The 20074-nt window shown below is 45.0% G+C and overlaps 1 protein-coding gene across 7 annotated transcripts in view; it reads right to left on the minus strand.

Moving 5' to 3' along the window:
- Positions 1-20074, minus strand: part of KIF21A (kinesin family member 21A) — a 135445-nt gene that overhangs the window by 87562 nt on the left and 27809 nt on the right. For all 7 annotated transcript variants that reach the window (XM_070755331.1, XM_070755328.1, XM_070755325.1 and 4 more), the window contains exon 2: positions 1720-1942. In XM_070755331.1, the coding sequence (XP_070611432.1) occupies positions 1720-1942 (223 nt within the window). The remainder of the gene's footprint in view (positions 1-1719; positions 1943-20074) is intronic.

A 20074-nucleotide genomic window follows, 5' to 3' on the forward strand; every position in this document is an offset into this window, starting at 1 on the left:
GTTGTTGAAGATTTGGGCCATTTGCTGTTATTCTGCTTTAGCTGTATACAGTGATCCCCCGAGTTTCGCGATCCCGATCATTGCGAATCGCTATATCGCAATTTTTCCACCCGATGACGTCACTCCCTTCCTTTCTCATCTTTCTTTCTCTCTCTCTTTCTCTATCTTGCTTCTTCCTCTCTCACACTCTTCCTCCCTCTCTCATCTCTTTCTTTCCTTCTCTCTCTTTCTCTATCTCTCCCCCTCTTGCTCTCGAGCGGCGGGTGGCACCCAGGGAAGGTTCCTTCGGCCACCCACCAGCTGATCTGCTCGGCAGCGCGGCAGCAGCGAGGAGCCGAAGATGGGGAAACCCCATCTTCGGCTCCTCGCTGCTGCCGCGCTGCAAGCGAGCGGCAAGCGAGCAGCCGGGTGGGCGGGCGAACGGGCAAGCGGCAAGCGATCTTGGGGTTTCCCCTTTGCCTGGGCAACGGGGAAACCCCATCTTCGGCTCCTCGCTGCTGCCGCGCTGCAAGCGAGCGGTAAGCGAGCGGCAAGCGAGCAGCCGGGCGGGCGGGCGAATGGGCAAGCGGCAAGCGATCTTGGGGTTTCCCCTTTGCCTGGGCAACGGGGAAACCCCATCTTCGGCTCCTCGCTGCTGCCGCGCTGCAAGCGAGCAGCCGGGCGGGCGGGCGAACGGGCAAGCAGCAAGCGATCTTGGAGTTTCCCCTTTGCCTGGGCAACGGGGAAACCCCATCTTCGGCTCCTCGCTGCTGCCGCGCTGCAAGCGAGCAGGCGGGCAGGCAGGTGAACGGGCAAGCGGCAAGCGATCTTGGAGTTTCCCCTTTGCCTGGGCGGCGCCCAACAGCTGATCTGCTCCGCAGCGCGGCAGCAGCGAGGAGCCGAAGATGGGGTTTCCCCGTTGCCTGGGCAACGGGGAAACCCCATCTTCGGCTCCTCGCTGCTGCCGCGCTGCAGAGCAGATCAGCTGTTGGGCGGCCGACCGCCCACACGCAAACTCCACCATCTGCGCATGTGCGGCCATGGAAAAAGGGGGGTGCATGCGCAGATGGTGTTTTTACTTCCGTGCCGCTACATCGCGAGATATCGATTATTGCGAGGGGTCTTGGAACGGAACCCTCGCGATAATCGGGGGATCACTGTATTCCTCTTTCCATTTTTTATACTTGTCCTTATTTTCTCTCTGTTTATCAGAGCTTTTTATGCAACAATGCTGGGAATTCGAGGACTATCAGTAATTGGCTTCAGATTCCACTTTTGGGACCTGAATGTGACTAATGTCATCATACTCAATTACAAGCAAAAATGGAAAAAAAATTATGCAGGCCTATAAATCCCAGAACTAGCCATTACAAAACATAATTGACCATCAAAAACAATATACCGGTATTCTCATATCTTTTACTGCAGTCCTCTCCTTTTTGTGATTTTTCCAAAGTATTTCAGGAGAATTTAAATGAATGTAGATTGTGAATGAAGCCATTCTAATTCAGAGGAGCTTGCATAATTATGTATATCTCTTTCAAAATACTTGCCCCAATATTGCACACTGATGCTGCATTACTATTTATTTATCCATGTACATTTTCTGTATATTGTTAATTTCTTATCAATCAAATCTGTAATTCTTATCTCTGGCAAAATCTGAATGTGTTTTAATAAGCCCAAATTTTCCTTCTTTTATGCAGAGAACATTTTATCAGAAAATTATTCGATTCTTACCTGACCATAAGCAAATACAGTAGCATTGTAACCTTCAAAGCAGCCTTCAATCAATTTTTCTATGCACTGTAAGTAGATGTCCTCTTGCTGGGATTCAATATCAAACACATAATCAAAAGTGAAGGCCTTATCTTTTCCTAGAAACACCTGAGGTTCACCAGGTGTGACTAATGTGCAGATGTGGCATCCTTCTATCTTCTCTTTGGCTAACTGAGGCCTGATTCTATATTTTGAGAGGAAAGATAAAAACAAAAAATACATTGGCATTAAAATACATTTTTTTTAAAACCTTTTATTATACATTATTAAAATGTCAAACTTGGTAGGAAACTGTTGTAGTTAGCTCTGGCCCAGCTCCTGCCCCAAGGACTGTGGATGTGGGGGAGACATCCACATGCTGCAGGCCTGTTTTGCCCCCGGTGGAATCTGCTGATGAAGGCTCCTCTGACCAAGATGACATGAGTGACAGGGAGGAGGAGAGTGTGGCAGACAGCTCAGAAGGAGATCAATTATCTAGCTCCTCCTTGGATTCAGAACAAGAGTTAATGATACAGCCACGCATGCGGAGAGTGATGCATAGGCAACAACAACTGAGAGATTATCAAAGAAAATGAGGCCACCTGTGGTTGGGTGGGGCTGTGGTAATTAGTGAGGCTGCTATAAATAGCAGCCTGTGGGTTTGGCCATTGTGGAGGATTATCTGATCGTTGTGTTTCGTGACTGCTTTACTGACTTTGACCTTTTGTGTGCTGATTTTTCCCCGCTTTGAAACTAAACCAGAGCAAAGTGTGTTTCACTTTGTGAAAGAAGAAGGGCTGTGAATTGCCTCACAGCTGCAAGCTAAGTATCACAGAATTGAGAAGCGACTTGTACAAATTACCAGTTTGTTTGGAGACCAGTGCTCTTTGCTATTCCAAAAGAGGGCTTAGTTTAAGTGACTTTTCATTATAAAGAACATTGTTTTGAATTTTCAAACGTGTGTGTGTCTGAAATTTGTACCTGTGAATTTTTGGGAGAAGTCTACCAGAGAGCCTGACAAAACAGAAACCAACCATGAATATTCATTGATTCTTTGCAGCAAAAAAAAGGGAAGCCTGTGACCTTTATTTATTTTATTTATTTATTTATTTTGTCCAATACACAATACACATTGAAGAGAATAGACAAGTAGTAATATATATAAAGAAAAGGATAGGAGAAAAGATATAAAAATAGAGAAGATATATGAAAGGAAGAAAAGATAAGTGACATAAAGGAGAGACAATTGGTAATTACATTTCACAGGGGAAATGGTAGCAAAGCAATGTTACATTATGCAATGTAAAACACACTAAATACCAGTGATGGTGAACCTATGGCAAGTGTGCCACAGATGGCACGTTGAGCCATATCTGAGGGCATGCGCAGTGTTGCCATATGTCAGCTCCAGTGCACGCCAGTTGATTTTCAGTCTTCTTTTCAGGTGTTTTCATTCTCCTCCGGTGTAAAGCCTCCTGAACCCTAGAGGTGGCAAAAAATGGCACAACGGGCCAACTGGAAATTTGTTTCCAAACTTCCGGTTGGGGCGGGTTTTTTGCCATCTCAAGACTTCAGGAGTCTGTAGGGTTCAGTGAGACCTCTGCGCATGTGCGGGGAGGTTGTGCATCATGTGCGGGGGTGAAGCAAAAAAAGGTTTGTCATCACTGCTATATACAGTATAGAAGGGCAATCATTATGATCTTTATACAAATCTTGTTTACCCCCCCAACCCCCCAAAAATATTTATTAAGATATTTTTTTGTCAAAGAAAACTACAACTCCATTCATTCTCATTATAATTCCACATTGAATCTTCTGGTACCATACATCAGAGGTCCCCAACCGCCGGTCCGCGGACCGGGCCGTTGGGGTTTTCCAGCCGGTCTGCGGCGCCGCTGCCCTCCCGGCAGAGGACATTATGCAGGACAGGGTGGGGCGTCGGGCAGGGCGGGGAGAATCAGGAGGCTCCTTTGGCTGCTGGGGGCTGCCTGGCTTTGTGATTTTGGCTGGGGGGGAGTTAGGAAGGTCCTACTTCTCCCCCCCCAGCCAAAAACTCAAAGCCTATCTGCTGGATACGGGCGATGAGCGGGACGAGCGGCGCCGAAGCCGGTGGCTGTGGCAGCTGCTGCAAGAGGCTTCCGCGCCGCTCTGTCCCACTCATCGCCCGTATCCAGCAGATAGGCTTTGAGTTTTTGGCTGGGGGGGGAGAAGTAGGACCTTCCTAACTCCCCCCCCAGCCAAAATCACAAAGCCAGGCAGCCCCCAGCCGCCAAAGGAGCCTCCTGATTCTCCCCGCCCTGTGGAGAAGTGTGGAGGGCTGTGTCACTAAGCTCCACCCCTCCATAACCCCACCCCCATTTGACCAAAGCCCCCCCCCCCACCGGGCCGTGGAAAACTGGTCTAGCTTAAAGCCGGTCCCTGGTGCAAAAAAGGTTGGGGACCTCTGCCATACATGCAGCTGGTACAGCTCTAAGAGTGTCAGTTATCATTTACTATTATGTATGTCAAAAAAGCCAATGCAACTCTAGGCTGCATTAACAGAAGGATAGAATCAAGGTCACGTGAAGGGTTAGTACCATTTTATAATGCCTCGATAAGATCACACTTGGAGTACTGCATCTAGTTTTGGTCGCCACAACATAAAAAACGTGTTGAGATTATGGAAAGAGTTCCAAAAAGCACAACAAAGATGATTAGGAGGCTGGAGGCTAAAAGAGATGAAGAATGGTTGCAGGAATTGGGTATGTGTAGTGTAGCCAAAAGAAGGACCAGGAGCAACAGGATAGCAGTGTTCAATATTTGAAGAATTGCCAAGACAAGATGGGGTAAACCTGTTTTCCAAAGTGTTGTGGTTGGCTCTGCACCAGCTCCTGCAGCAGAGAATTTTGATGTTGATTCATGGGAATCCTCGGTTTATCAGAGACCTGTTTTGTTTCCAGTGGAATCAGACAGTGAAGTTGGCTCACAGTCAGGGATAGACAGTGGGGGAGAGGAAACAGACGGGGAGATGGGTGCAGCCAGCCCACCAGTCAGTGCTCCAATTAGTGAGTCATCAGAATCAGAGGAGGACCCTCTTGTGGATGCCCATGTGCGCAGGCTTGTGGCAAGAAGGGAACAGTTGCGCAGGCATCTCAGAAGATAAGTGAGCACACCTGTTCAAGGGGTAATTATGTTAATGAGCTTGTGATAAGTATGGGCATTGGGAAGCGTGGGCTGTGGGCATTTACCTGTTTGGGAAAGAGAGACTTTTGAAAGAAGACTACTACAGCATGGAGAGCTTGTAGTATTCAAAGACTTTTAGTGAACTTTGGATATTTCATGGTTAAAGAACTTTTGAGGACTGTTGGCATGTGTGGCTCTGTGGATTTACAGCTGTCTTATGTATTCCTTTGTTTTGGAACGCTTCTGCATCCAAAGACTTTCAGGTGAGAGTAATTTGACTCCTCTCGGAGCTTGTGTTTCAAGACTGTTATATAAATTTGCTTTATTCCTTTTGACTGTGTGTGTTTGAAACTTATTCCGAACTCACTGGGGGCTAATTGCCAATAGCCCAGCAAAACACAAAGCAACAAAACATGAACCAATTGATGAAAAACAATCAAGGACAGAGCCAAGGTAAAACTAAGGAGAAATGTTCTGACAATGATAACAATTAGCTAGTGGAATAGCTTGCTTTCAGTGGTTTTGGATATTCTGTCACTGAAGGTTTTTAAGAAGAGATTGGGCAACCATTTGTCCAAAATGGTATAGGGTCTCCTGCTTATGCAGGGGGTTGGACTAGAGGACCTCCAATATCTCTTCCAAGTCTGTTATTCTAGTACAGTGATGGCAAACCTATGGTATGGGTGCCACAGGTGACACGCGGAGCCATATCTGCTGGCATGTGACCTGTTACCCTAGCTCAGCTCCAACATGCATGTGTGTGCCGGCCAGTGATTTTTGGCTCACACTGAGGCTCTTGGAGGATGTTTTTGGCTTCCAGAGAGCCTCTCAAGGGATGGGGTGGGCATTTTTACCCTCCCCCGGCTCCAGGGAAGTCTTTGGAGCCTGGGGAGGGTGAAACATGAGCCTACTGGGCCCACTTGAAGTTGAGAAACAGGCCATTTCCCGCTTCCAGAGGGCGTCCGGGGGGGATGGGGGAAGCTGTTATCGGCCTCATCAGGGATTGATTTATGGGTGTGGGCACTCATGCATGGCAATAGCACGCATGCACACTCTTTCGGCACACAAGGGGAAAAAGGTTCGCCATCACTGTTCTAGTACTATGCCTCTTTTGAGTCTGGTAGGAAATGACCATAATAATAGTCTTTGAGATTTATGATTTTTTTTCTGAATCAGGAATTAGATATTTGAAACTTTAAGCAAGTATTTTTCTGTTTGATAGTAAAAATAAACCCCACCCTGTAAATACGCTATGTTAACTTGAACAAAGCCAATTGACTGAAAGCTGCAAACATCTCAATGGCAAAAAAAAATTCTTACACTCCCTACATGGCAAACCAAACAATAAGTAATGTACTGTAATGTAAGTAATGTACAATCTAATGCCAAATAATCCCTTTTAGGTGACTCAAGCAAAGCAAAAGTTTGCACCTGTCCCAAACAAACAGGATAAAACTGCAAAAATCATTTATGTCAATTCTTTGTGAACAATTTATTTCAAAATCACAAAACATAATGACAACCTGCCCATTAAAAAAAACAAATATAAATTATGGAAGACAATATAAACATGAGGATAATCTTAAACTGTCTCTATTCTACAAATCTCTTCCAGAAAACATAGTCATGGTTTATACTACCACTAAATTGGGAGTGTTTTCTTAAAACAAATGTTCCAAGAAAAATCCCATATCCTGTTACATAGCTACATATTTGGTGTGGTAGACACTTGTAATGTAGACAACAAAGTTCTGCTTCTGGAAGCAAAAGCTGTTTGTATTACACTCCTACCATGCCCAACATAAATATAAGCTGACTTCTAACATCCCTTCTTTACTTAGAATAACATTCTGGCTATGAATAGCTACCACCACATTTAAGAAAGTTAACCCAGTTGTCACTTAGGTGCTATTTAAAATGTGAGAGATTACTTTATTTGTTGTATGAATACACTACAAGTTTAAAACTTTACATTCTAGTATATCCTAATGTTTCATTCATGAAAATAATGTTTAAATGACCCAAGGGAGAAAAGGATATATGAAAACACAATGCTAAGTTTCAAATTGTTATATCTATCGATGTCATATGTTGTGTTGAAATGTTAAATAATATAATAAGTAATTGCCAATGAAAGCAAAATAATTTTGTGGCATAGAGCAAGGGTCCATTTGCACAAGCTCATGCACAAAGCTCTAATTGTGCAAACGGCGGGCATGCAGACCCATCACTTATGCAAATAGACCTGCCTGTACTCATGAATTTGCTTGCCACTTTCACAAAACTCTCCCCTTCCCTTCCCCTCCCACCAGGCTACCAAGCTGGAAAAGTTGGGGACCACTGGTGTAGAGGAAATCTAAAACTGTATTATTAGAAGTTAATTTTTGAGGGAGCTGTTTTTCTAGAGACATTTAGAAACATAGAAACATAGAAACATAGAAGTCTGACGGCAGAAAAAGACCTCATGGTCCATCTAGTCTGCCCTTATACTATTTTCTGTATTTTATCTTAGGATGGATATATGTTTATCCCAGGCATGTTTAAATTCAGTTACTGTGGATTTATCTACCACGTCTGCTGGAAGTTTGTTCCAAGCATCTACTACTCTTTCAGTAAAATAATATTTTCTCATGTTGCTTTTGATCTTTCCCCCAACTAACTTCAGATTGCGTCCCCTTGTTCTTGTGTTCACTTTCCTATTAAAAACACTTCCCTCCTGAACCTTATTTAACCCTTTAATATATTTAAATGTTTCGATCATGTCCCCCCTTTTCCTTCTGTCCTCCAGACTATACAGATTGAGTTCATGAAGTCTTTCCTGATACGTTTTATGCTTAAGACCTTCCACCATTCTTGTAGCCCGTCTTTGGACCCGTTCAATTTTGTCAATATCTGTTTGTAGGTGAGGTCTCCAGAACTGAACACAGTATTCCAAATGTGGTCTCACCAGCATTCTATATAGCGGGATCACAATCTCCCTCTTCCTGCTTGTTATATATCTAGCTATGCAGCCAAGCATCCTACTTGCTTTCCCTACCGCCTGACTGCACTGTTCACCCATTTTGAGACTGTCAGAAATCATTACCCCTAAATCCTTTTCTTTTGAAGTATTTGCTAACACAGAATTGCCAATACAATACTCAGACTGAGGATTCCTTTTCCCCAAGTGCATTATTTTACATTTGGAAACATTAAACTGCAGTTTCCATTGCTTTGACCATTTATCTAGTAAAGCTAAATCATTTACCATATTACAGACCCCTCCAGGAATATCAACCCTATTGCACACTTTAGAGTCATCGGCAAATAGGCAAACTTTCCGTACCAAACCTTCCCCTATGTCACTCACAAACATATTAAAAAGAATAGGTTTGTGAGTGACATAGGGGAAGGTTTGGTAGGGAAAGTTTGCCTATTTGCCGATGACTCTAAAGTGTGCAATAGGGTTGACCAGGTTTAACCAGGTTTTATCCAATAAGCAGATCTGTTATTTATATATTTACATTTATTTATTTATTATAATTTTTTTATTGATTTTAAAATATTGAGTATACAACACACACACAACACACAACAAGTGCTCAGTAATTATTTACATTTATTTATTAATTTATATGTCTCCCATGTGATTTATCCCAGTGACTCTGGAACACAGAATATAGAACATTAAAAACAACAGGGATTTTTAACCTCAACAACACGGTGATTTGCCAAGAACTGCAACCAAAACAAATGATAAAATCCATCCCCATTTAACTACACCATTTAGCAATGGAAGATCTGGTCCCAACTGTGGTTATTGGTAAATGCAGTAGCAGCCTGCACTGGACCATGGTAGAAGGTTATAGTCTGACTTTTAGTGAACAAACTTCACTGGATTTATTTGGGCTTATATAGAAAATGATAAATGGTCTAATGCACACCAAAACCAATGATTTCAATAATTTAACCAATAGCTAGGCCATATATTATACAACTATAATTTAAACAAAGGCAAGGAGAGGCCTAAGCTAAGAAAATAATAATTTATAAACTAATCCTTCTAAATGGCAAATAAGACAGAGATAAATAATGATGGCAATGAAATTTAATTAAGAAAAAATATGGCTGTGAAATAATTGGATTTGTCTGGCAACAATTCACATATGTTGCTCTGATGGCTTTGGCTTAACAAGATTTATTCTCTTATTTTTTGGATCTCTAACGGGGATGGGCTTTTCTACCCATTAATTGTGTGCATAAGATTCATATTTATTCTACTGCACCACAGTTCTCTGGATGAATGTTCTATTCTGTTTTAGAGTTTTCAGTTCATTTTTTTGGATCTTGGATCTTCATTACTAGACAGTTGCTAACATTACTTGAAAAATAATGAAACTGTGATTTTTCTATTACTGTTTGCCCAGATAATTCCTTGGCTATTTTATCCCAGTCCACCAGCTCAATACAGATGGCATCCACTTAAGCCTGACAAGGTCTTTTGTTTGCTTGCCAGGGGGAAAAAAGAGAAGAAATGGGAAATTATGTGGCTTGGCTTTCAACTAAATAGATCTCTTTTTTCAAAAAGCCACCCAACATTTTCTTTGAAATCACAATGCATTAGATGCAAAGCTTGTTTAATGTTTTTAGGTGAGTATATCTCACTCTATTATTTAATTCTTTTGCTTACCTGAATGTCTTTTATAATATTATTAATATAATGCACAGACAGTTGTGTGTGTTTTTGCCCATAATGCATGTTTCATGCTATTTGTTTGTTTGTTTGTTTGTTTGTTTGTTTGTTTGTGATATTTATATGCAGCCTCACTCTGGGCAGCTAAAAATAATCACTGCTACCAAAAACAGTATAACAATATAACAATAATAAAACAGCAGCAATATAAAATCAGTGATATCTCGTCTTACGAGTCCCTTGTCATATGAACTTTTCGAGATACGAACCCGGGGTTTAAGATTTTTTTGCCTCTTCTTCCAAACTATTTTCACCTTACGAACCCGCTGCCGCCGCTGGGATACCCCGTCTCCAGACTTCCATTGCCAGCCAAAGTGCCGTTTTCACGCTGGTGGGATTCCCCTGAGGCTCCCCTCCATGGGAAACCTCACCTCCGGATTTTGCAATGCTGCAGGGGAATCCCACCAGTGCAAAAACGGGCGTTTTGGCTGGCAAAAGGGGTGAATTTTGGGCTTGCACGCATTAATCACTTTTCCATTGATTCTTATGGGAAACATTGTTTTGTCTTACGAACTTTTCACCTTACGAACCTCGTCCTGGAACCAATTAAGTTCGTAAGACAAGGTATCACTGTACATGAACCAACTCCCCCCTGGAGATTAGAATTGCCCCCACCCTCCTTGCCTTTCATAAGCTCCTTAAAACCCACCTCTGCCATCAGGCATGGGTGAACTGAGATATTCTTTCCCCCTAGGTCTTTACAATTCATGCATGGTATGTTTGTATATATGGATGTTTGGTTTTACAATAAGGGTTTTTTAGTTGTTTTAGTATTGGATTTACATGCTGTTTCTTTGTTACTGTTGTTAGCCGCCCCGAGTCTACGGAGAGGGGCGGCATACAAATCCCATAAATAAATAAATAAATAAATGAAAGGAACATTAACTACCATGCATACAATCATTCATTTAGTATCTGCAAGAGTTATAATGAAAACCACATACAAATTTGGCCAGCGTTAACTCATGCCTCCCAATATTGCCTCTAGATTTCAGTAGACATTAAATGGGGTTTTATTTATTTAGCATATGGCAGGGATGGCGAACCTTTTTTTCCCAGGGTGCCAAAAAAGCATAGGCATGTGCTATCGCACATGCACGAGTGCCCTCATAATAATAATTCATAATAATTTATTAGATTTGTATGCCGGAGCAGCTATCCATAATTCAATGCCTGGGGAGGGCGAAAACAGCTTCCCACGCCCGATGAAGGCTGGAAACACAGTTTCCCAACTTTTGGTGGGTGCAGTAGGCTCGTGTTTTTCCCTCCCCAGGCTCCAAAGGCTTTTCTGGAGCTGAGAGAAAGAACATCCTCCCCCATCCCCTGGGGGGTTCTCTGGAAGCCAAAAATGCCCTCCCAAGCATCTGTGTGAGCCAAAAATCTGCTGACCAACACACACATGCATGTTGGAGTTGAGCTAGGGCCAGTGTTCCCTCTAATTTTTTTGGGGGGTGGGCGGAAAATAGGCGTTGATTGCTTACCTGAACGCCTCTTCTCGTACGGTGAGCGGGTACAGCAGTCACATGGGTTGCTCATGTCCAATCCGGTGGAACTGAGCCTAGTATTAAAAAAGCTTGCCGGATCCGCCCCTTCCCCAGAATTCGCGAATCCATAGACTAGGCTCAGTTGTGAAGCTCTGTAGTGTTCAACTCTCATTGTTAGAGGAAGAAAGAGATAGAAAGGTAAAGAAGACACATACAAGGGCGGGAAGTGACTGCTGTACCCGCTCACCGTACGAGAAGAGGCGTTCAGGTAAGCAATCAACGCCTATTCTCCGTACTGAAGGAGCGGGTCCAGCAGTCACATGGGACATACCCAATAGATGGTCCCTAGGGTGGGATTAGCTTGCTATCGTGTGAGATAACGGATTGGAGTACCCTTCTGCCGAAGGCAGCGTCCGCTGAAGCGTAAGAATCAATTTTGTAGTGCCTGATGAAGGAATTTGGCGAGGCCCAAGTGGCTGCTTTGCAGACCTCCTCCAACGGGGCTTGAGTCGCCCAAGCGGCCGAGGTGGCTGCGCTCCTGGTGGAATGCGCAGTGATGTTCCTTGGAACTGAGAGGGAGGCCGACTCATAGGCCTTAGATATAGTCCCTCTGATCCAACGGCCTATTACTGTTGAAGACACTTTGGCCCCCATGACTCTGGGATGATAGGCTACAAAAAGTGCTTCTGACCTCCGAAAGGGTCCTGTGCGTTGGATATATATTCTCAGCGCTCTGGTGAGATCCAGGGTGTGCCATCTAATTGCCAAGGGATGGTCTCGTTGGAGGCAGAAGGAAGGTAGGACAATATCCTGAGATCTGTGGAACATGGAACTGACCTTGGGTAAGAAGGTGGGGTCCAGTCGCAAGACTACCTTGTCCTGATGGAATTGGCAAAGGTCCTGCCTGATTGAGAGGGCAGCCAGCTCCGAAATGCGTCGGGCAGAGGTAATAGCCACCAGAAAAGCTACCTTAAAGGATAGGTACCTGAGGGACGCCGATTTTAGGGGTTCGTATGGTGCCTGCGTGAGGGAGTGGAGAACCCGTGGCAAATCCCAGGATGGATACCTGTGGACCTTGGAAGGTCTGAGGTTGGCTATGCCCTTGAGGAATTCCTGAACTTCAGGGAAGGATCGGAGAGGCTGTCTGCGGGGGCCCCCTAGGACAGATGAAATGGCTGCCAGATGACGCCGGAGGGTGCTGGTAGAGAGTCCTTTATGGAAACCTTGCATAAGGAAGGAAATAATTCTGTGTATGGGGATGCACAGAGGGGAGAGACCTTCCTGAAGACACCACTGGTGAAACTTGGACCACGTGTGGTCGTAGATTCGGTTGGTCGAGCCCCTTCTGGCCTTTAGAATGACCTCCACTGAATCAGGGTCATGCCCACGCAGCTCTAAATCTCTCCTGATAACAGCCAGGCGGTGAGGTGGAACCACTCCGGGTCTGGATGGAAAGAGGCCCCCTGCCGCAGCATATCCCCCGAAACGGGGAGTCGCCAAGGGTCCTGGACGGACAGCTGTTGGAGATCTGCGAACCAGGGCCGGCGGGGCCAATGAGGGGCGATTAAGATTACTCGGGCCCTCTCGGTGAGGACCTTGTGAATCACGTCCGGGAGGATTGGAATCGGAGGAAATGCATAGAGTAGGCCTGGAGGCCATGGACTCCGGAGGGCATTGATCGCTTCCGCTCCCGGGGATGGAAATCTGGAATAGAAGCGAGGGAGTTGGGCGTTCGCATTGGTCGCGAAGAGATCCAGGACTGGTAGGCCGAATCTGAGGGTGATTTGATGGAACAGGTCTTGATGGAGGTTCCACTCTCCTGGGTCTATCGTTGCCCGGGATAGCCAATCCGCCTGGATGTTGAGACTCCCCGAGATGTGATCGGCTAGGAGCGACTGGAGATGTTTTTCCGCCCAAAGGCCCAGCTTGAGGGCCTCCCTCATGAGAGCCTTGGATCTCGTGCCCCCTTGCCTGCAGATATGGCTTTTTGTGGCAATGTTGTCGGTGAGAATGAGAACGTGCCGGTTGGGGATGCGAGGAGAGAAATGCTTCAGAGCCAGGGAGACGGCTCTTAACTCTAGCCAATTTATTGGCCTGGAAGCTTCCTCCGGGGACCACGTGCCCTGGGCTATCATCCCCTGGGCGTGGGCGCCCCATCCCGATAGACTGGCATCTGTGGTGATGACAAATTGATCCGGGCACCTGAACGGGGATCCTCTGTCCATGGCCGGAGACTTCCACCACTTGAAGGATCTGCGAACACTCAGTGGGATGACAATGCGTCGATTTGAGTTGCTGTGCCCCGATCTCTGAAAAGGCAACAGAAGCCACTGGAGTTCCCTAGCATGAAGGCGAGCCCAGGGAATGATGCCTATGCATGACACCATCTTCCCCAAAAGAGAAGATAGAGTAACTATGGATACTGAAGGATTAGATAAAATGTTAGAAATTAACTCCACTATACTGAGTTTTCTCTCGGGAGAGAGAAAAACCTGGGAAGATTTTGAATCAATAATGGCTCCCAGGTGAGGAATGGAAGTGGAAGGTTGGAGATGACTTTTTTCAAAGTTGATGGAAAACCCATGGTCCTGAAGGACTGACATGGTGACAGAAAGGTCTGATTTCACTCTCTCTAGGGAGTTCCCATGAATTAAAATATCATCAAGATAACATAAAATGTGGATGGGAGACGCCCGGATATAGGCCGCCAGGGACCCCAAGAGCTTTGTGAAGACCCGAGGGGCCGAGGAAAGGCCAAATGGCATCGCCCTATACTGGAAATGCCTGCCTTGAAAGGAAAAACGTAAAAATTTTCTGTGGCATTTGGCTATAGGAATGTGAAGGTAGGCCTCAGTGAGGTCTAAGGAGACCATGAAATCTCCCGAGTGAATGGCGGCCAAAATAGAAGACAAGGAGTGCATTTTAAACTTCCTATATTTGATGAATAGGTTTAGTTTCTTTAAATCCAAAATGGCTCTCCAACCTCCGGAGGACTTTGGAACCATAAATAGGATGGAGTAAAAACCTAGGCCCTTCTGACCGGAAGGGACCGGCTGAATGGCTCTAATGGACAATAGATGAGAAATGGCCTCCTCCATACGGTTACAATCTGAGGATGACCTGGGCGAAGGGCAGGAAATAAAACGTTTAGGGGGAGGAGAAATAAATTCTAAAAGAAGGCCTGATTGAACAGTGTCAATGACCCAAGGGTCCTTGGAGGTGAGACGCCAATTTGCAGCGAAATGAGCTAGGCGACCCCCTATGGGAATGGAGGAAAGGTTACCATCTAGGTTTTTTTGAAGCCCTGTTAGAGGCAGCTCCCCTTTGGAAACGAAAACCCCTACCCCTGGAGTTCCTACCTTGGGAACGAAAGCGGGGGGAATACTGACCTGGAGATCTCTGATAGGAAGCCGCTTGATTTTGCTGGCGCCCTGGGCGACGAAAGGACTGCGTTTTAGTAACCTTTTTTGTGGTTGGGCCCAAAACCTTCTTCTTGTCTGTGGTCTCCGTGAGGAGAGGATCCAGAAGATCACCGAAGAGAAGGTCGCGCTTTAAGGGGCCCTGGGATAACTGCCACTTTTGGCGAACTCCCGCTTGCCAAGGGCGAATCCATAGGAGTCTTCTTGCCGTTGTAGAGGCTGCAATAGACTTAGCAGAAAATCTAGTAGATTGTAAGGTGGCATCAGCCACGTACTGGGCAGCTGCAAAGACCTTGTTGAAGTCTTGTTGACCTCTCAAGTCATCTGGAGGAATGTGCTGTTGAAGTTGGCGAAGCCACAGCAGCATGGCTCTGGAGAAGAAGGAGGCTGCTGCAGAACTTTTAATGGCCCAGGAATCAGCGGAGAAACCTCTTTTGAGCATTTGCTCGATGCGCTTGTCCTCTGGACGGAGGACTTCCTCCGCCTCGCCTGGCACAGCCGCTGCCGAGTGAAGAATTTTGACAGGTTCATCTGGTTTGGGAAAAGATAGAAGCTCTTCATAGGAAGAGGAGAGTTTATACAACTTTCTGTCCTTGGTAGAGGGATTAAGGCCAGAGGCTGGAAAATCCCACTGTTTAAGTAAGGCATCTTTAAATAATTTAGGCATAGGGATTACCTCGTTATCCTCCTGTTCCTCTGTGAAGTAAGGTAAATTCTCCTCCGGGGGATCAGTGGAAGTGGAGGCTTGTTTCTCCTGGGCCGCTAATCCCGTAGAAATTCTAGCTTTGAGGAGGAGAGATTTGAATAGTTGAGAAGGGAAAATAGTAATGGGAGGAGGGACCTTTATTTGGGATTCCTCGTCCTCAGATAAGCCCTGGAAAGGGTCTTCATCCTCCTCTACATCCTCATATTCATCTTGGGAGGACTCTGAGTCATCCTGAATAGGAGCTCTGACCGCTGGGGAAGAACCCAAGGGGCGGGAGGAACGAGAAGGAGGAAGAGGTAAAGGAAGCTCATTGATGGAGGAGAGTTTGGCATCAATGGCTTTGGACAACACAGCAAAAATAGATTGGAACTCAGGAGGTAAACTGGAAATATCAGCAGAAATGGCAGAAGAATCCCTAAAGGCCTGGGAGGATCCTGGCTGGGGGGAATCTTCCATAATATCTGGTTCCTCTGGACCTATGCCCCATAGGTTAGGTTGGGGTCTGTCTAGGTTTGGCTCATCCAGAGATAACACAGGGACCCCAGAAGGAGGCAGGCTAGAGGCCTCTGGTGGGTCTTGACTACTGATTACTTGGGCCTGCACTTTCAAACGTTTTGCTGATTTATCATGAATCTTTTGTAGGGCTAGGTCCCTTCTCTTCTCGGCCCTGGTGACCTTGGTCGAGGGGCGGGCCCCTGGAGAAGAGGAGGAAGAGGCCTGGGGGATACTAGTAATCTCATCGCCTGTAGGCCTGGCCTCTCTGGGACCTTTAGTTGTGCCTCTCTTGGGAAAGGTAGCCATAGTCTGACAATTAACAGAAGACAAGGCTGAGCCAATAATTAAATTATAAGGAGAAGATTTCAAGGACTTCCCAAGAGGAATGGATCCTGCTTCGAGGCCTCGAAGCTGCTGAAACGTGAGGACAATCTGGGCAAACCCAGAGTTCGTGCCCCCAAATCCAGCGGGGCCAGCCTCCCTAAACTTTGCAATTAAGTAAAACCAAGGCACTCTGGTTGGAGGCTAGGCCGGTGGAGAATTTAGCCTGGGACCCCCAAGGCCCGCTCCCGGATCCACGCGGTGGACTGAGGCCTACGCGGCTGGCAGAAGCCAACACGAGAGGCCTAGATATTTTAAGAAAGGGCGCGAAGGCCTTCGCGCCAAAAAATCGCTTCGTAGAATTTCTTAAGGGGAAAAGCGATCGACTAAGTCCAGGAGACTAAAGGCGTCCCACTCCGCAGGAGGTATTTTATAAGCCCTTAAATATAGTTTTATACAATAATTAAGCAATAATCCAATAATAAATACTTGCACCAGGACCTCCAGGCCAAGGGATTAGAAGAATCCACAAGCGGCCGCAGGAATCGTAACCGGCAAAACCGCCGGGGGAAAACGAAACCGCAACTTCTCCCAAGTAAAAAAGCCTAGCCGCTTTTTATTTTTTTTCCTTTTAAAAACGGCTGGCGCAAATAGTGCAAGTAAATGAATAAAGACAATAAATCTTACTACTTTTTTTGAAGGAAAGGTCGAAGGGAAGGTGTTAGAATGTTGAACGAGCATTCACAATACAACCGCAGGATATGCGAACTGAGCGAATTCTGGGGAAGGGGCGGATCCGGCAAGCTTTTTTAATACTAGGCTCAGTTCCACCGGATTGGACATGAGCAACCCATGTGACTGCTGGACCCGCTCCTTCAGTACGGAGAAGTATAGTGTCTAAGCAGCAGTCCCTTTGGGACTGGGCGGCACATACATACATACATACATACATACATACATACATACATACATACATAAACAAACAAACAAACAAACAAACAAACAAACAAAAAACCCACCCTGTTTTGCCTCAGAGAATTTCAAAATAAAATACTGTACTGTGTGTCTATAACAGTGAGCTCATAATAGGGCAACTCTATCAATATCAAAATGCCACTTAAATAGTTGAGCTAGTTTCAAACTAGATTTTGATTTTCTTTCTCTCTTCCTTACTCCCATTCTTTTTCTTTCTCTTTTCCTTCCTCTCTTTTTTCTATCTGTTTCTCTCTCTTCCTCTCTCTCTCCTTCCCTCTCACTCTTTCCCTCTCGGCTTCTGGGCAGGTTTGGAAAACTCTGAGTTGATGATGATTTTTAAGTGAGCGATTGCTCACTGCTCAGCTTAGAGGGAACTATGGCTAGGGCAACAGCTCGTGTGCCAGCAAATATGGCTCCAAGTGCCACCTGTGGAACCTTTTACTTCTACATATCCTCATTATTTTGATTGATACCAGCGCTTTTTAAAACTTAAAAAGTGATATTTAACATATAGTAGATCAGAAATGGGAAATCCCTGTTACTCAGTTCTCCAGCACATAGGTGGGAGTAGGGGGTGGGCTGCTACAGGTTTGCCTGGGTTCAGGAGAACCCATAGGTAACATGATGGTCAGTTCAGAGAACCTCCAGGTGAAGGGTCAGTCACCATTCGGCCCATCTCTTCATCCAACTGTCATTGAAACCAAGGACAAACTAAAGGTTCTCCCTTCCTGCACCTGCAAGGCAGCTTTGGATATTATGATATGCCTTTTCTCATAGGGCGGAGCTAGTCTCCAAGTTCTTCCCTTTTATTGTATAAATTTTCCTGGCTGGCTGATTTGCTTCTAATGACCAACCATCATTTGGTTGGAGGTGCTTCAACAAGTGGCGAGGGGCTCGGACTTGCCATTCATAAGCGCCCTCTCTAGGGACAGGGGCTTTGGTATTTCCCATCCTTCAGACTCAGTCCTGATTGGCTATGGTCGGTGTCATTCTCATCCTTGGAGACTAGCTCCACCTACTATGGAGAACCTCCAAATCCCACTCCTGGCTGGCCCTGTCCACCCCTCGCCACCCAGGAGTCTCCACGTGGCCCATTTTGGATGTGAGGTAAGTTCAGGGTCCTCCAGGAGGCTCGGAGATGGAGAACAATGGGCCTCCCGGAAGCTCCAGAGGGCCTCCAGGGCCCAGGGGAGGCAGTTTTTGTCCTTTCAGAGGAAAGCCTCTGGAGCCTGGGGAAGGCGAAAATGCCCCCCTCATTTTGGTGCAGGAAGCTGACTAGGCCACAGCCACCATGGTTACATTTACCCAGCAAATGGGCAGCCAAATAGGATGGTCTTCTGATCTTTCGCTCAATTTATATTACCAAAGGAAATTCTCCACCTTTGCTTTGCTTCAGGGCTCCTGTTTCATAACTAGATGACTCTGAGTCACTTGAAAAACCTGTATTAATACTTCAGTGTTAACAGGAACATTAGAACACATCAGTTAGACCGTATCAGCTAATATTCCAAGTTTGTGCATCAATCAATGAAGCTTATTTGATAATTTAGAAATCTATGTTTCTCATGTTTTGTCTTTTAAAAAAAAAAAAAAAAAACACTGATCTACCAGCCCCCTTTATCTTACACTGCCTCTATCAATCTGGGAAACTGGTGCAAAGAGTCTTCTTTTTTTAACACCTAAGAGCTTGGCCTTGGGAGGTGCCCCAAATTCTTTCAAGTTAGAACAGAAGCCAACAATCTCTTTTCCATTAGAATGCAAGGTGAACAACAAAGGGCCATTTTCTATCCCCCCCAAAAAAACTTCCTTCTTGCTTTTACAATTGCTTACAAAAACTGATAACTTAAAAATTAGTTTCAAATAAATCCTGCAAAAGACATAAACCCATGTTTGTTTGTTTGTTCATTAATTGGATTTATATGCTGCCCTCTCCGAGGACTCTAAACGTTTTCATAATGTTTATGGTAAGAGTTCCTTTAAAACAATGTTATTGTTATTTTAAAGGAACTCTTAAAACATTCTGAAAACTTTTATCTGAATTTTGAATTTTCTGTTTATTCATGCCTTGAGTTAAGAGTGGTAAAGAGGTAGATCTGAGAGCTTGGTTGTCTTTTAACAGCTGTTCTTCTCAGGGTGTTTGAGGGCTTTAAAAAAAATATTGTTGTTACACTACACTGCCTATATTCAACCCATATAAATTTCAATTTAAAAAACCTTTAAATATATCAACATAAAAGCTAAAATCTAATCTCTTTAACACTGGTGCCAAAACACACAAATCGACCAAAACCACTGAGCTTATCGATCAAAAGGTCAGCAGTTCAGTGGATCGAATCCTTAGTGCTGCGCAATGGCGTGAGCTCCCGTTACTTGTCTCAGCTTCTACCAACATAGCGGTTCGAAAGCACATAAAAAATGCAAGTAGAAAAATAGGGGCCACTTTTGGTGGGAAGGTAATAACGTCCCTTGTGCCTTTGGCATTCAATCATGCTGGCCACATGACCACGGAGATGTCTTAGGACAGACCTGAGTCTTCGGCTTTGAAATGAAGATGAGCACTGCCCCCTAGAGTCAGGAACGACCAGACATTATGTGCAAGGGGAACCTTTACCTTTATTCAATCTTTTAAAGCCAAACAACATTTATACAGTATGGGGGAGGGGGAGAGATACAATTGATGATAGTAAACATTCTTTTAACAGAGCTGATTATCTTGTCTTTGATTGATTATTTACTCTTATTTTTACCTTGTTTCTCTATCCTATCATTCTGGCAGAGGGACACAGCCAGAGTTGCATCAGCCTACATCCTTTCCAAGGGTTTTCGGAGCACGTCAAAATCAAAGAGATCACATTCTCCCTTTGCTTAGGATGTTTTATAGCTTACACTTGCCTTCTGTGATTGATCAATGATCCCAACTTACTCTGGCAAGAACTCTAGAAAAACATTCCTCAGCTGACTCAGGGTTTTTCCACTATAGTCGTATTTCTATCAGCAATTATTGTGTTGTCCTGCAAAAATGTCCCGTTGGGCACTTTCATTC

Source organism: Erythrolamprus reginae, chromosome 6 (genome assembly GCF_031021105.1).
Source record: "Erythrolamprus reginae isolate rEryReg1 chromosome 6, rEryReg1.hap1, whole genome shotgun sequence".
NCBI classification, from domain to species: Eukaryota; Metazoa; Chordata; class Lepidosauria; order Squamata; family Dipsadidae; genus Erythrolamprus; species Erythrolamprus reginae.